General features: G+C 38.4%; 2 protein-coding genes across 2 annotated transcripts; both read left to right on the top strand.

Annotated features, from left to right (window-relative positions):
• The first annotated feature begins 125 nt into the window (after positions 1-125).
• Positions 126-3307, top strand: LOC116256391 (pentatricopeptide repeat-containing protein At1g31430). The gene is made up of 2 exons (XM_031632752.2): positions 126-256; positions 1190-3307. The coding sequence occupies exon 2, from the start codon at positions 1269-1271 to the stop codon at positions 3135-3137; it is 1869 nt and encodes a 622-aa protein (XP_031488612.1). The 5' UTR covers positions 126-256; positions 1190-1268; the 3' UTR covers positions 3138-3307.
• Positions 3308-5074: 1767 nt separating this feature from the next.
• LOC116256375 (V-type proton ATPase subunit c''2) lies at positions 5075-10925 on the top strand. Its single transcript, XM_031632742.2, has 5 exons — positions 5075-5421; positions 5515-5592; positions 9185-9355; positions 9435-9614; positions 10632-10925. Exons 1-4 carry the CDS (start codon positions 5291-5293, stop codon positions 9598-9600), a joined length of 546 nt encoding a protein of 181 aa, XP_031488602.1. The 5' UTR covers positions 5075-5290; the 3' UTR covers positions 9601-9614; positions 10632-10925.
• The last annotated feature ends 5685 nt before the right edge of the window (positions 10926-16610 follow it).

Raw genomic sequence — 16610 nt, 5'->3', positions numbered from 1 at the left:
CTCTCTCCCTCTCTCCCTCTCTCAGAGTGGTCTCTTACACCATTAGAGTGGGAAATAACAACACCATCCCGCTTCACATGCCAATAAGCATAATTCGTGCAGTTTTTTTAATCCAAAGTAGACGGATGAAAGGCTTCTGCAAAGATTCGATCCGGTTCCGCGAAACTTGATCAAAGATCATGACGGCCGGCCGCTGCAACTCTTTACATGCGTTACCGTTGCTCTTATGTTAGTAAGAACCTTACGAGATGAAAAGGTAATAATTTTCCACTCATGCCAAACCATCTCTCCTCTGTTTTTTTAGAATCTTCTTGTTTTCTATTGCACTGGATTTGATTTCTATCTGACGTTCAATTTGATTAGCTTCCTCGCGCTCGACACATTTACTATCTATCAATTTTTAAAATTTGTAGTCGTTTTTCCCGAATTTTTCTCTAACTTGCTTTCTTCATGATTCATGTCAATATTTTAAATCCTAAGGCAAACATATCCTCTCGTTTATCTTTTCATGGCCAGCTGCAGTTGTAAAAATTGATGTCGCAATTCAAGGTCTTACCTGAATGCCATTAGATTTTAAGTTACTCAGGTGGATCTCAAGCTACCCAGGAGGGGAATTCACACAGCTACTAAGTTGAATTATAGGCTGAGCCAAGTATCATATCATCACTTGGGTTCTAAATTTAATTTTTAATCATTTATGTTACAAAGATAACATTACAAATATGAAAACCATTTGAAGTCCAATCAAAATTTTGATCATAGATTTTTAAGTTGTCACATTAAAAATATCTTAAAGAATATAAGAACTTAATTAATGAGTAAATTTTTCACGTAGCAACCCATCTGCTCCGATGGCTGACGCATTCTCATGAGCTCGCTTCTTGCCAGGCGGGAACCCCACTTTATGAAATGCTTAATTACTTAAAACAGAAGAGTAATCAAGGTTTTACTTAGAGGGGCAACTATAACAACATTCACCGCTGAGCCTCAAAAATTTGGCAGAGACATGATGGCTTCAACTTTAGACGAAACTTAAAACGATGATTATAAGTAAACCAAAGAAATTGGGAGAATTGTACGTCAGATAGAAATTGGGAGAATTTTACTTACAACGCTTAATCGGGAGAATTCTTCTCCAACAGAAAATTATTTTTTTATCAAATTGTACAGTTTCTTTTGCATCTTATAGGCAAGCAGAGCCTCTAATCATCCACTTCCGCCCAGCCTCTTCTAATTTCCAATGAGACTGCAGCCAAAATTATTTCCCCATGGCTGCTGCCAGGATGAGCGAGAAATCATGCATTCCTCTTCTCCAAAACTGCAAATCACTCAAGGAACTGAAGCAAATCCATTGCCGGATCTTTAGAACTGGACTGCACCAGAGCGAAATTGCAGTCAGCAGGCTCATATCCTTCTGTGCAATCTCAAAGCCACAGAATTTGCGCTACGCCGAGCTTCTTGCTTCAATAATCGATCCTCCATGGCTCTTCATCTTCAATGTGATGATCAGAGCTTACGTCAAAGTGGGCAGCTTTGGTAAGGCACTGAAAATGTATGCCAAGCTGTTGGGAGAAGGACTGGTACCTGATAACTTCACATACCCACTTGTTCTCAAGGCGATTGGGGGCTTGCTGGCAGTAGAAGACGGGAAGAAGTGTCATGCAACTATAATGAAGACTGGGTTTTTGCTAGATCCTTTTGTCAGGAGTGCACTTGTTGGCATGTACGCGGAAATGGGCAGACTCAATTCAGGCCTTCAAGTGTTTGATGAAATGCCTGAGAGGGATGTTGTTTCTTGGAATGTGTTGATATGCAGCTATGTCAAGGCTGGAAGGCCCACTGATGCGAGGGACGCTTTCGAAAGGATGGGGAAGGAAAGAATCAGGCCTGACGAAGCGACCTTGCTTAGCACTCTTTCTGCTTGTGGTAGCCTGGGCGATCTGGACTTGGGAAAGAGGATTCATTCCTATATCTACTGGAACATTGGTTCAAGTGTTGTTCTTGACAACGCTTTGATGGACATGTATTGCAAGTGTGGGAACATTCTTTCAGCACGTATCATCTTTGACAGAATGAATGGCAAAAACATGATCTCCTGGACCACAATGATCGCTGGTTATGTCGGCCATGGCAGACTTCATGATGCAAGGCAGCTCTTTGATGAATGCCTAGAGAGAGATGTCATTTTATGGACTGCTATGATCAACGGCTATACAAAGTTCAGTCGGTTCAATGAGGCACTGGACCTGTTTCGACGAATGCAGGTTTTGAGAATCAAACCAGATAAATTCACAGTTGTTACAGTTCTTACAGTGTGTGCTCATCTAGGGGCACTAGAGCAAGGTGAATGGTTGCATAAATATATCGAGGAGAACAGAATCAAGATAGATGCTTTTGTAGGCACAGCGCTGCTTGATATGTATGCGAAGTGTGGGTGCATAGAGAAATCTCTTGATGTTTTCTGGAAAATTAAGCAGAAAGATGCAGCTGCATGGACAGCAATGATCTGCGGGCTCGCCATGAATGGGCGAACACATAAAGCCCTTCAATTCTTTGAAGACATGAGAAGGGTGGCACTGAAACCAGATGATATCGCCTTCATTGGCATCTTAAGTGCATGTAGCCACGGAGGACTGGTCGAGGAGGGTCAGAGATATTTCAATTTAATGAAGAATGAGTATGGCTTTCAGCCCCAAGTTGAGCATTATGGTTGCATGGTTGATCTTCTTGGTCGAGCTGGTTTACTGGCTAAAGCAGAACAACTAATAGAGCAAATACCCGATGCTTCAGACTGTTTGCCACTTTGGGGTTCTCTCCTCAGTGCCTGCCGGATCCATGGCCATGTTGAAATGGGCGAGCGTATCATGAAACGCTTTAATCTGTCTGCTTCAAGTAATCCTGGAATACATACACTCCTTTCAAATATCTATGCTGCAGCCAATCGCTGGGAAGATGTGAACAAGGTAAGAAGAATAATGAAGGATACCAGCATCGGGAAAATTCCTGGGTGCAGTTCTGTTGAAGTGAGTGGCACGGTGCATGTGTTCCTTGCTGGGGATACATTGCATCCACAGACAGAAGAGATCTATTCTGTAGCAGACAACATAGGGAGCCTCTTACTGTTGGAAAGCATTTGAATCTTGAGCAGAGAACCTGCCATGCTTCACCACTGTATGTTATCAGCAAGTTGCGTTAGGTCCTACAGAACAAGTTACACAAGTTATTCTTTGGTTGGGCTCTCAGACCACTGTTTCATCTACTGATCATAAAAAAAGAAAAAAAAAAGAAAAAACTCTGATTCTACTGATGATATCACTCCTTTAAATAAGAAAAAGAAAAAAAACTTTGAATCAATCATTGGAAAACCATAATTTAATGTACAAACGAGTAAACCCTGCTTAAAAATTGTGTTCTGAGATTTAGCAGGCTTGTGTTCGGATGTGTAGGTTCATGTCTGTGAAATTCTGTTGTTAAAGCAGCAGCCTCTGCGTTCCATATCTCTTCCGCGGCAGAAATTAACGGGCATCACACGTCAGATACTACAGTAGGATCTGCAACTCAAACTTGTAACAACCTGCAAGAAGACCACTGCGTTTGCCATGAATATTTATATCTGCATAGTCCACTCTTTCTAGGGGACACACTCAATAGGCCTGGGAACAACTATCCTTCTCCCACATTCCCTCTTGCACTCTTGGGTGCACAACCATCTCTGTACACACCTGGACTGCTAAACAACTGCAGATTCGAAGCTTATAGTGTTCACGATAGCATCCGTCATAACCAACTGAACTCCGGTTAAGCCATGAAGAAATCAAGGTACACAAGTCAAACTACAACTGGCCCATTACCATGACTGTTGAGCTGTTTCAGGTCCAAGGAGGCATCTTTATTGTAGTTTGGTGGAAGATGTCATGAGACCTCATACGATTGAGATAGAATATCTGTCTCACATTTCTTCTGCACCATTCAATCTCCCCGCTTAAACGCATACAAAGCAAGTGTAATGCATTTCAAGAGGTGCATGTATAAACGTTGATCGATAGTTGAGATGGCTACTTACATGCAGTCAAAGTGATTCAAGCATAAAATGCATCACTGAAAACATGGTGATATGTCGAGAGCAATGTTATTTATATCAACCAATGCACATCAGATCACCGGTAAAACAAATGACAATTGACAAGCCCTTAGAACAGCGGTGGGGACGAGGCCTGTACCGGTTAAAGCGATCTATATTTGCCGATTCGGCCTTATACCAGCAAATATATAATAAAACATCAAGAAGGATTCATTCTAACCGATACATGCCAATGCATATCGGCTTATATGGCTTATGAGATGAAAAACATATATGTAAGTTCTGGTTCAAAATCGAGATCATACATAGAAAAGTGAGCCTTAGCCTGGACTCATATGCCAATGTATCCATAACCAGCGGTGGAGCCAAAAATGTTTAGTCAAGGGGCATTAGTTGAACAAAATCTTAAACCCTTCAAATACATAGTCAAATGATGGAAGAATACTAAACATATGATTGAGAGACACCAATAGATGAATAAGCAAATTATTGGAAGCAGCCAGTCTATAAAAGCGTAAATTTTCATCCGATTGTTTAGGCCCACTGCCCACATGAGATTACATGTATGTACAACCTCCAATGAAATTTCTTAACCAAACTTAGATGTGGATATTATAAGATCGTTTAGAAGCAGAAACATTATAAGAATGTTTCATGAATTTACCTCCATTTATAAAACAACAGTTGTAACGTTTTCATGAATTTACCTAGATTTATAAAACAACAGTTGTAACGTTTTTCCAAGGCTGACGCCAAATGACCCCTGCGATCTGAACCATCTAACCCCAATAAAACTCATCCAGTAAATGAATGGATGGTTGTTTCTTGGGCCATGTTTACTTCAGATCTGAGTGATTTTTTGGGAGGATCTTAATTCTCGAATCCATGGATCTAAACTCTTCGGATCGATGATACCCCGTATTTAAAATGCACCGTCCTGAAATCCACCCACTGTTTGTTTAAGCAGGATTTCTGCACCTCGTATACGACGCAGGATCTTTTCGGGTTAGGACTAGATGAACCCGCACCTGGAAAATAGAATAGTGGCGCAAAGAGGGAGAGAGAGAGAGAAGAGAGAGAGGGAGCGCGCCTGGTAAACATTTACATTCCAGCGTTCGTGTTGTTTGTGAGTGGTGGAAGGTGGCCATCTGGGAATTGGGGGGTTGGGGATAAGTATTAGGGATCCCTCTTGTCTACTCCGACGATCCAATGTCTTCTTCGGCCGCGATGGCTGTCGATTCGAGTTCGTGGTCGAGCGCTCTTGTGAAGATCTCTCCCTACACGTTCTCCGCCATCGGCATCGCCGTCGCTATTGGCGTCTCTGTACTCGGTGCCGCCTGGTGAGAACAACTTTTGCGTTAAGTCTCCAAAATCTCCACCTTATTTTGATGATTTTATGGTATTTATTGATTTAGTCAATTGTAATATGTAAGGGGAATTTACATCACCGGCAGCAGTCTGATCGGAGCCGCCATCAAAGCTCCCCGGATCACTTCCAAAAATCTAATTAGGTAGGGTCTCTTAACTTTATGCTTTTCGTTTTGTTTTCAACCCTTTTTGGGTTTGGTCTATTGTGTCAAGCAGTGGAACTTCATTTCCGCACCTCTTCTGATAGAGAATTTCATTTTGTGAATCTCGGAACCGCGACTGGAAGAATTTATTTTTCTGATAGTCAATCCTTGGATTGCACGCGTGATGTGGGCAGTATCTGAGTCGATGGTTTTCCTCCCCTGCTTTCCTACCATGATAGATTTGAATAGTTGGTTTTTGTATAATTTGCACATACGAAGAAGCGGATTTCTCTGACATGCATGCACGATCCAGTGTGATCCTACTTGTTTAGAAATATCTGCGAGGAACGTAGGAGTAGGATTTTGAATTTATTGCCTTATATTTCATGATAAATCCTAGTGCCAGCGGAATAGATGACCTTTTTTTTCCTGTAAAACTTTGTCAAGTGGAAATGTGGCCCCAGATACGAAGTCACGACCATTGCATCAATGACCGTCGAGTTCCGATTCTTGGAAACAGTTGGACCCCACGTTATGGAATTTCAGTAATGATTTCATAAACTGAAAAAACCTTGATCATACATCGGTAGTTTAAATAGAAGGAAAAGAGATACGCTAATGGTTGAACTCTGAGTATCATGTTTGCAGTTTCGCGTTTTACTTTTATGTGAAACTTATCAGTCATCTTTGCTCCATGGATACAAAACACTAACACTTTAGCACCTGTGGTATGTAATTTGAAAGATGGAAAAGAGAAAATTATGAGGAGGAAAGAGACTTAGAATAATGTCTAAGCAAAAAAATGTTCATCAAGAAAATAGATAGAGAACTGAAGCAACCTGGAGTAGCTTATACATCGGTTTTCCTGAGGAACCACATAATGTAATCTTTTAATCGAGCTCCATGTGACAAGTAACATGGCTGAACAACATTTCTGAAAGCAAAAGACACATTGGTTCACTATAAACCTTGCATATGGTGTATCTTGAAGACCATGAAGTTTCTGAAGTAGTTTGGACTTTGGATAGCTACTTTGTCATGTCAACTTTCATTGTTCTACAACAAACTGTTGTAATCTCTGCTTCCATCGCATGTGAAAACCTTAAAAAAAAATGTGTATTGGCCCCTGTCGATCTTAAAAGATCATTGAAAATTTTTAAATTGATTTTTAATTAATTCTTCATTATATATCATCCAATGCAGAATTTTATTGGCAGATGTGGGGCCGAATAGGTCTCATGTAGGGTGATTTTTTAAGGGGTCCACATTGGCTCCCATGTCATGGTTGACCTTCTCATACAATGTGGATTGGCTTATACAGCCGCTATGCGCCAGCACCACTATTATAACAAGAGTGGTACTACAGATACAATGGTTCCTTAGGAAACTTATTATTGAAGTCCACTTGTAACAGCTATTGTACAACAACTTATTTAGTTGCATCAATGTTCATCAAAGAGAAAAATAGAATAGTAGTTTGTTAAATTATTCTGTTACACATGGAAGTTGGCAACAGTTCCTACATTTGCCTTCTTATTTCTGATTATTCTTAATTACACAAAGTTGTCTTTACAAATTTATCTAATTTTGATGATTGTAGTCCTTTGGTAAACATACTTCTAGACTTCTAGTTTGCTCATGCAATGTTGGTTCAGTTCTAAAACCAACTCTTAAAGTGCTTGAACTATTCCTACTTTGAGAAGTGGGTGATATTATTTTTAGGACAACAATGCTGTGAACAACAGTGAGATTAGAGACTCTAATCACAAATATGTTGTCATTTAGCTTATAGAACCAACCATGAGTTCTTCTTTCACTTGTAATAAATTGTGGACTTTGAAGGCTTTGTTAAATTTAATTAGGTGGGAAACTGGAAAACCAACTGCATAGAGGTTGTCAAACTCAACAAAATACAAATGTCATCAAAATTATGTGTTCATGTGCCATAACATTAGAACATAAATTTAGGTGTTTGTGCCATTGAATTATGAGTGGATATCATGTTAGAATTAAATCCTTTGCTTCTTTGAATGTTTCCTCTTTGACATTGATGCTTCTATATGAAAATATATTTCAAAATGCCTGATATAACTGCAATTGTTGGTTCTCCATATCCATTTATTTTCGTGTTATTTTTTTCTCCTATTGCATTCACTGCATGTAGAGGGGTTTTTCGTAGGGCAGTCTGGCAAATTTACATCACATTGACTAGAATTTCTTACACCTTCTTAGAGACTATATTGTGTTGGTGCTCCATTTGGAACCTGTCTATATTCCACATGTGGGTGCCCTGGAAATTCCATAAATGTGGGTGTGCCCCTATATGCACAGCCATATCCATGTCTTGTAGGTTAAAGGAGTTTCTAGTGTGTAATGGAAATTATTTGGCTTTTTCCTTCCCTATTTCTAGTGTTGGGGATATTACAAAATAAAATGCGGATTTGACAACGCAACAAGATGACTATTAAGTTAGTATTAACCGATTCTTTTAAAGAAAAAGATTTCTGTTTATTCTTAACAAAACATGCAACAAAAACTATGTCTGTTTGGCTTTACTTATTTATTTTCTTAAAACCACCCTTGGCACAAGTGTTTAACCTATGCATTTTCACTAGAACAGCACAGGCTCATTAAGCTAATCATTGAAAAGCTAGGGCATTGGCATGTTTGGGCAAGGCTACACTGGATGCGCCGACTCTGGTGCAATAACGTCCTTTGACCTGATGCACAAGAATGTCTTATTCTTGACAGCAGAGAGGTGCTCCCATTCGGAATTGACTCATTAGGGACATGAAATATCAGAAGTTGGTAACCTTTTTACAAGAAAATTCACACCAACGTAATATAATTGTGAGTCATTTGAGAAGTTCCATTTATATGTTTTTGTTTTTTAGTTAAATATGATGATTAGTGTTCATGTGACACTTACTTTAAGGGTCCAGTTAGTTTGATGGAAGCTGCCTAGTAGGTTCTACATAAAATTGTTTGCTTATTGCCACAATCTTATGATTGATACCCTTTTGATGAAAATACATTTCTGGGACAATCTTATGTTGTAATGTTTGACTCTTTTCTTAGATTTATTTTGCAGTTTCCTTTGAAGTATGCTCCATTTTTTAATGGTTACTCTTCGTCATATATCTTGCCCGAGAGTCAAGATTCCCAATTTTCCCACCTGCCTTTTGACGCAACCAGAAAAACTTCATTTCAATGTGGGAATTTAATAAGGTTAACAGAGACAGGAGGTTTGCTTTCCATGTCTGCAAATTAAGTTTGCTGATGCAAGATTGTTTTGTTGCTTTAGGAGACCGTTTATGTGGTTTTTCAGTTGCATCTATTTGTGTGGTGCCTGTTTATAAAGCAACTGTGCCTTTCCTTCTATAAGTTATTGAGCTTGAGCATAAATATTTATTGTGGTTTCAATTTTTATCTGCTTCTTTCTCTAGTAGATGCATCCATTTAATCAAGAATCGTGATTGCGGTTGTTGTTCCTTACTTCGGTGACCTACTCACCTATGAAGTTACTTGAGACACGTATTTCATTAACTATGAATTCTTACAGATGACTTTGTTTTGTCATAATCTTTTTCAGTGTAATTTTTTGTGAAGCTGTCGCCATTTATGGTGTTATAGTGGCAATCATTCTCCAAACAAAACTAGAGAGCGTCCCACCATCAAAAGTATATTCCCCTGATTCACTCAGAGCCGGATATGCCATCTTTGCATCTGGAATCATTGTTGGTTTTGCCAACTTGGTTTGTGGGTATGTATTTCTCTTCTTGCTCTGGAGATTCGTTAGGTCTTCAGGCACCTCAGATAGTTGAATACTTCCTTTGCAACAGGGTCTGCGTGGGAATAATCGGCAGCAGTTGTGCACTGGCTGATGCTCAAAATTCATCACTATTTGTGAAGATATTGGTGATTGAAATCTTTGGTAGTGCTCTTGGGTTGTTTGGAGTTATTGTGGGCATAATCATGTCAGCTCAGGCAGTATTTGCCCCAAAGTAATAAAACGTATACAGGTGAGAATGAGAGCATCTCTTGTTTATTTTGCTGGGGATGACATGGCTTTTCCTGCCGGTAAATCTCTGGAGACTTCCTTATTTTGGCAAGTTAGCACGAGTTTGGCACTAGTGAATTTAGTTAGCCAATGTCTCGTGAATGTACATGATTTTTGTATCTTTCAAAAATGACTATGTTGCTTCTGATTTTGTTTTTTTGACTACGGATGTGTACCAGTATGCCACTTACCCAGTCTTGCTATTGATTGAAATTATATTCTTCTATATTGGTATATCTTTAGTCTCCATCCCCCCCCCCCAAACACACACACACACACATATATATATATATATATATATATATAGAGAGAGAGAGAGAGAGAGACTGAGACTCTAAGCCCCTTTGTTTTCGATATTTAATAATTCTGGATCAATGTGGTGGAACTCGAAGCCCTTTCAGCCATCTTCTTCTGCCTATGCGTGTAAATCTTTGCATTAGATCAAGTTGTCATTTTCTTATCTCTGTGTTCAAAGAACAAAGCTATTCACTTTCCCTGCTGGCAATAAGCATCCAAGCGAGCTACCAACCATCTCATGTCTATCGCAGAGTAGTTGTCCAGCAAATACAGAGCAGATTTGAGCTTTGTTTGGGACAGCATTCAATTTTATGAAGTTGTAAACCCCACAAGCTGTTTGGAAGCTCCTCTTGTTATTCTGGTAGTTTTGGCCATGTGAAAAAAGAGAACTTGATTGTCTTTTTGTTTTATGTTCTTGTCAACTACTATCTATTCAAGATGGTGCCAAATATCACGCCAAGGCTTGAGTGGCACCCTTACTTTCATTATTTATAATGGAATGTTTTGGCAACAGCGGTGATTCCAAACTTGGAAGGGAGCCTCAAGGGGCATAGCGTAGCTAGTTAGATTGACAGAGCTGTGAACAACTGATTGTCAATTTGATTTGTGTGGTTGCTACTTTTATGAATTGTAAATAGTGAATGTGTGATCTTAGTTGATGGGTGTCTCATTCCTTACTCAGGTTTTGAAGCAGACTTGAACCATAGGAGCAGGGTTTCAGCCTTTTTATAGCACCATAGCTGAAGGCGTGTTTTGGGGATAAGATATGAAGTGCATGGGGATGCACACAAGAAAATGATATACATTCCGATTATTTGTAGGCCTAAGCAATGAATCAGTGCATGTCCATAGGCCTTGTGCTCTCTCTCTCTCTCTCTCACACACACACATCTTCATTATCATTATCTTCTTAACATTCACTCAGACTTAGGACTCACTTTTTATGATATAATAATTTTTGAATGTTCAGAGACAACTCGACCATGTGAAAATTTCGCGTACTTAGCGTCTTCAAGTAGACGAAGGGTCCTTCCATTTTCCTCTTAAAATGGAAAATTACGCTGATTTACTTCTTTTACTACCGAAAATTTTTAAAAAGGGCAAAACTATATCTGGTAGCAGCCAATACCAACTCACTGGAACACAAACCCGGACTTTCATAAATGCTGAGCAGCCAAACAGTTAGAGAACTTGCCGGTCTCATTGTTGTTACATCTTTCCAAAAACAAACCTAATGAGCCTATCGTTACAAATCACCAGAATCACTTCGCCGACACATGCACAAAGGCAAGGAGGAGCCATGGTTTGATATATATTTCTTAAGCAAAGTAGTAGACATTCTGCAGAATGTGAGAAGATGGAAAAATATTTTCCAATATTTTTTCGCCTGTTCTTTGTAGTACTTAGCTATTACCAGAAACATGTAGGCCCACCAACAAAAGCCAGATTTCTTCGGTCCAATTCTAGAGATACCAAAATCAAATCTTGACTAGAAATTTGTCTGAGATTCAAGATCAGATCCGATGAAGACCGATTGTAGCCGTTCCTGAAAGCCTTTGTGTTAACCCGATTCCGTTGCTAAGATTATTTGAACTATACATCCATGATGCTGTTGCTGTACGTGGGCCTGCTGAGGATGGCAGGGAACCACAGCGGCCATTTATAGCATGAACAGAGCTGTGAAAGAAGAGTGAACGGCCAATGGTGTTCTTCGCCTGAGCCCATCACGTGCCTAGAAGCTATAAAGGCAAAATAATGAAACTTGTCCAGTTATTTAATAAAAGTTGTCCATTCTTTTCTGTTTGGATTGTCTACGGCCGCTGATGCTCATCTTCATGCGGACGTCTCATGTTTGTCTCTAATGCCTGCAATGCATATACACGTTATTAATAAAGATTAAATGACAGCTGACATTTTTAACTTTAAAAACGTTTAATCCAATCATGTCAATTGGCGCGTCTCGTACTAATGCTATTGGCAGAGCAAAGCCAGAATTTTTTTATGAGAGGCGAATTAAACTTTCTAAATTTTAACAAGAGCTAAAATATCATTTTTTAAAGTAAAACTTTCTAACATTTACTTGTAAATTTAGAAAAAGAAAATTGAGTTGGTGCCATGGCCCCTGCGGCCCCCTCCTTGGCTCTGCCCCTGGCTATTGGGCTTTTAATATTATTAGACCAGCATCTAATTTGGTTGTGGGTCTAGAAAAAAATTATTATTTCAATCGACGGTTGAATTATTGTTAATGTTTACTTAGAGAAACTTGCCTTAAAAATTGTCTTCAGTATAAAACCCTAAGGTTATACCCTTAAGCTTTCAAGGTTCTGTCTTGTTTGGGGCATTGGTATACCAATAAAGTAGGCTTTGGTATACCAATAAAATACTTTTCAACTCTTGTGTTTGTTACTTTTTGCGGTTTAAAGGGTAACTATGGGATTCGAACTTGAAACCCCTTGAATGTGAACCATGTCTTGCCACCGGATTATGTTACACCCCTTGAGGCAATCGAAGAATTGAATTGATTGACAGAAATTGGATTCCCAATCCGACTGATTTGACAACATAGCATTGAAAAGATAACGGGTAGATAACAAAGAGATGAAAGGGCAGTTAGCGCTTTGAGTTCAAAAATGCTACGCCATTCATGAGCTGCCCAATTAGGTTAAGTAAAAAACCTGCGAACAGCATTCCTAATCCTCAATTTAATCATCCCATGTATCTGTCATGCTCCATTTCCTACAATGCATGTAATGAACCGGTATTTCTAATAGTAACGAACAATAGCCCTGAAAATCAAGTTTTTCATTAATCTAATCTAAGCTAAACCATATTCCTTGGTAAAGAATCGTTGAAACAAATCCACATTCTCGTATTGGACACAAATAAAATATGGTATTGCTTTTTCCAACCTAGAATAAATGAATGATACATATATATATACATAATGGTAGCTCAGGCCAATCAAAATCATCCAGTTCACATATGAGCATCGACTAATTTCTTGTGATGGATGGTTGAAAGAAAAACAAAGTGAAAAAGACGACTAGAAGAAGAACATATCTATAATCTCTTTTTTCTTTGTTTTTTCTTCAATAGTCCATCACAACGAATCAAACGGCTCTCGTAAGTGAGCTATGTGATTTTAAGGAACTTATAGAGAACCCCATCAAAGGAACGATCATGGCCGAACCTAAAAACAAAACTCATAAGAAAGTAGAGCAGGCTACTTCAATCCCTCCCCCTCCTCTGAATATAATTATAAGATTAACTCGTCTCATATGAAGAATGTGACTTGGTAACATCACCGGGTTAGTTGATACTCGTTAGATTGTCCGGATACTTCTGTCCCTTGCCACTGATTCAAAACTGGGTGCGATCACGAGCAAGAAGGAGGACCCTGAATGGATCAATCATACAACCGTCGCCAAATGTGCGGCCAGTGGTGAAAGAGCTGGCCTTTTTATTAAAAGGGACTGTCCTTTTTGGCTTTTAATGCGATCAACTGCACCATGCGTGACGCCAACAATTTTAGGTTTGAAAAAACTTTATATAATGTGAGGCCTATAAAAAGCATCACTATGCTTTCATTTTCTCAACTCTTTGCACACATATGAAAAGTTGAAGTCTCGACTCAACCTCTCATCCTACAAGGTATAAGGCTTGTTTTTGTGTCTCGAGGTACCACTCCTGCCGTTCTTCAATTTACTCATCGATGGCCCTTCGTTTGCAGCACAGTAAATTGACACCCCGAAAAATCAAAATGGTAACTGGTCTTGGATATGTGTTGGGTATCTTCTTTACAAAGAAGCCGCTCTTCCTTGAAAAATATTTACAAGCAACCACTTAAAATCTGGAAAATTATAAATAACTGCTAAAGCTTATAAAATAATTTGCTTACACTTGTTTTGTGAATAACAGACATTGAAATATATGAAATGATCATTTTACCTTTAATAGAAAGGAACATTCACTCAAGTAAAGAGCCTTTCCACAACTCACATTTTTTTGGGCTGATCTCAGCCATTAAGTTGTGAAATTATATGGGCAAAGGCAGAAAGAGAACAAGACATGCAACTTCAGAGGCATCGACTTAAAACTTGTAATTTGTAAAATTTCCATTTTTTTAAAGCAAATTTCCTTTTTTAAAAGAAGTTCCTGCATGAGTTATTTTCATAAACTAAGGTGGTTATTTATATATTTTGAAACATTAAGCTGTTGTTTGCAATTATGTCAAAAGTTGCACTATTGCCTATAAGTTTTTCCACTTTTCATTATTCAGTTCCTTTTTTTGACATGAAGGCAAGTAAGACGTTCTCAAGCCATGTTCAGCCTTAGGAGTGAATTTGAGCGCTCTTCAGGTCAATCTTCTAATTGTAAGATTGTTAACCTATTTTTGGGGTCGTATAAATTAAGTAAAAACTAAAATTCAACATAATAAAAATAGACTCGGAGCAAGTTGTTTGTTAGGATATTTTAGTCGAAATGTTTTGACACACAAGTCGCCTTCAAACACAATATACAGCCCCAAGCTTAAGATGAGATAATTCATATTAAATTAGTGTTTTGCGTGTTTGTACAAAGAATTGATGCCATGTTATTTAACATCCACCAATGAATCTGTGTATCAAATCTTGTTAAGCAGAGAGTTGAAGCTTTCACCCAACAAGATGAAGTCAAGAATTTGGAGTTGAGGGGCTAAATATAAAACATTCACATTTTAAGGGGTTGGGTTATATATATATATATATATATATATATATATATATATATAAATGAATATATTTTTAAAAATATTAAATATGAAAATGAAGATATTCTCTACTGGTGTGAGCAACTGCAGCAACTGCCAACGTCTGCATATATGTGACTTTGTCGCTGCACCTGTGGAATGATTTAATAGCGTTAATTTTGGCCGCCTTCTTATAATAGTATGATAGTTTTCAGCCATTGATTATCAATATAGATCGAGAACCGTTGGTGACTGAGGTGACGTATTGAGCATCCCCTCGGCTTGGGTGCCCCACCGCCGCTGGAGTTGCAGAGAACACAGCACTGAGTCTCAGAGACACACGTCTCCTCCTGTAAGCAAAAGTACCTTGTTATGCAAAAAAAAAAAAAAAGAAAAAAACCAGAAAGAGTAAAAAGGCGAGAAGGTTGCACAGTTCTCCACGCTCTGCAACTGCTCTGCCTCCATGGCCTAGATTCTGGATTCCAGAACAGCATCCACCCAGGCAGAAGAAACGGCCAGCTGCCCATAGTTTTTGGGCCTTTGGATTCGCCGTGACCATGGCGGCCCCCGCTTCACTGTGATCTCAAGTCTGCCGCCGTGCCGCACGACCATCGTCAGAAAATGTTGCCGTGGAGCTCCCCAAGAGTGGGCCTTCAAAGCCCGGCTCGCTCGCTCTCTTCTTTGTATAGATTTGAGTGAGCCTCCAGGAGCGGAGCTAGGTTTTAAAAGTTTTTATAGGGCCAAAATCAAATTTTCAAAATTTTTAACAAGCAAATTTTAAAATTTTAAATTTCAACAGGGCCCATGTTTTAAAAGTTTTTATAGGGCCAAAATCAAATTTTCGAAATTTTTAACAAGCAAATTTTAAATGTCAAGAGGGGCCATGGCCCTTGCCAGCCCTCCATCTCCTCCTCTCTTTCTATCTTGACAACCCTATGAGATTAAGGGCTATGCCACTGCTTGAGGGATGAACCCACACTCTCATTTGTAGTATGTGTGATCCAAACAGTAATGAATAGAGAAATCAAGGGATTAGATTTGAATCAGATATACTCTTAATCATATCTCATTTTTTTAAGTATTTACATACCCTTATTAGAATATGAACAAAGAAAAATCACATCTGAATCCGAAAATCTGAATTTTATTTTTATATCTGAATTTGAACCTAATTTTGAATCGTATCCAGCCGATTTTCAAATGGTAAGAGCATTATATATATATATATATATGATATTTATTTAAAATTAAATTCGACCCGAATTTAAATATTTATGCATATCTGGATATGAATCTGAACGGATGTCATTTTTTAAATCTGAATTTGATTCGATTTTTTTATCGAATACTAATTTTTTTCCCATATCTGATTTTTTTTTTTAATGATTCAGTTAGATATCTAATTTAAATAAGATATATTGACATTCCTAGTAACTAACCCCTTATTAGTCACTTACCAAAGCCAGTGCACCAACAGCCCTCGGGGTATAAGTATTATGATGAATCGTAAGTTAGAAACCCATTTCTTTCTTACCCCAAATCCATAAAATTTAAAGAGAAAATGAAGTTGGTCTTATTCAAAGGTCATCAAATCCTCATATCAACATGCTACATTCATGAATTCAAAGTGAGCCCCACGTTAGCTTAGACCATTGAATCTAAAATTTAAGTTGATTAAATTACCCAATGTAAGAATAAACAGCAGCTTGTTATCTAGCTTGGTTTAAATAGTCACAAACAAATTAAACAAATAATGTTAATACTAAATTGTTGTTTTTCTCTTCAAAAGCCTCACTAATAATCAACTTGTTAATAACACTAGCTACCATGAACTTGGTGTATCGACTATGCAAATATGGGTACCATGTAAATGAACCATAAGTTTTGCAGTCAACTTGATTGGCGATACACAAAATATTACATGTTGAGTCC

Source organism: Nymphaea colorata, chromosome 1 (assembly GCF_008831285.2).
Source record: "Nymphaea colorata isolate Beijing-Zhang1983 chromosome 1, ASM883128v2, whole genome shotgun sequence".
NCBI lineage: Eukaryota > Viridiplantae > Streptophyta > Magnoliopsida > Nymphaeales > Nymphaeaceae > Nymphaea > Nymphaea colorata.
Note: the sequence above shows the minus strand (reverse complement) of the source record. Positions and strands in the feature narration are given on the sequence as shown.

Coding starts and splice junctions, on each gene's coding strand:
- LOC116256391 (XM_031632752.2), top strand. CDS start 1,269: ATGGCTGCTGCCAGGATGAGCGAGAAATCATGCATTCCTCTTCTCCAA.
- LOC116256375 (XM_031632742.2), top strand. CDS start 5,291: ATGTCTTCTTCGGCCGCGATGGCTGTCGATTCGAGTTCGTGGTCGAGC. Junction 5,593..9,184: donor ACTTCCAAAAATCTAATTAG/GTAGGGTCTCTT, acceptor AATCTTTTTCAG/TGTAATTTTTTGTGAAGCTG. Junction 9,356..9,434: donor TTTGCCAACTTGGTTTGTGG/GTATGTATTTCT, acceptor CCTTTGCAACAG/GGTCTGCGTGGGAATAATCG.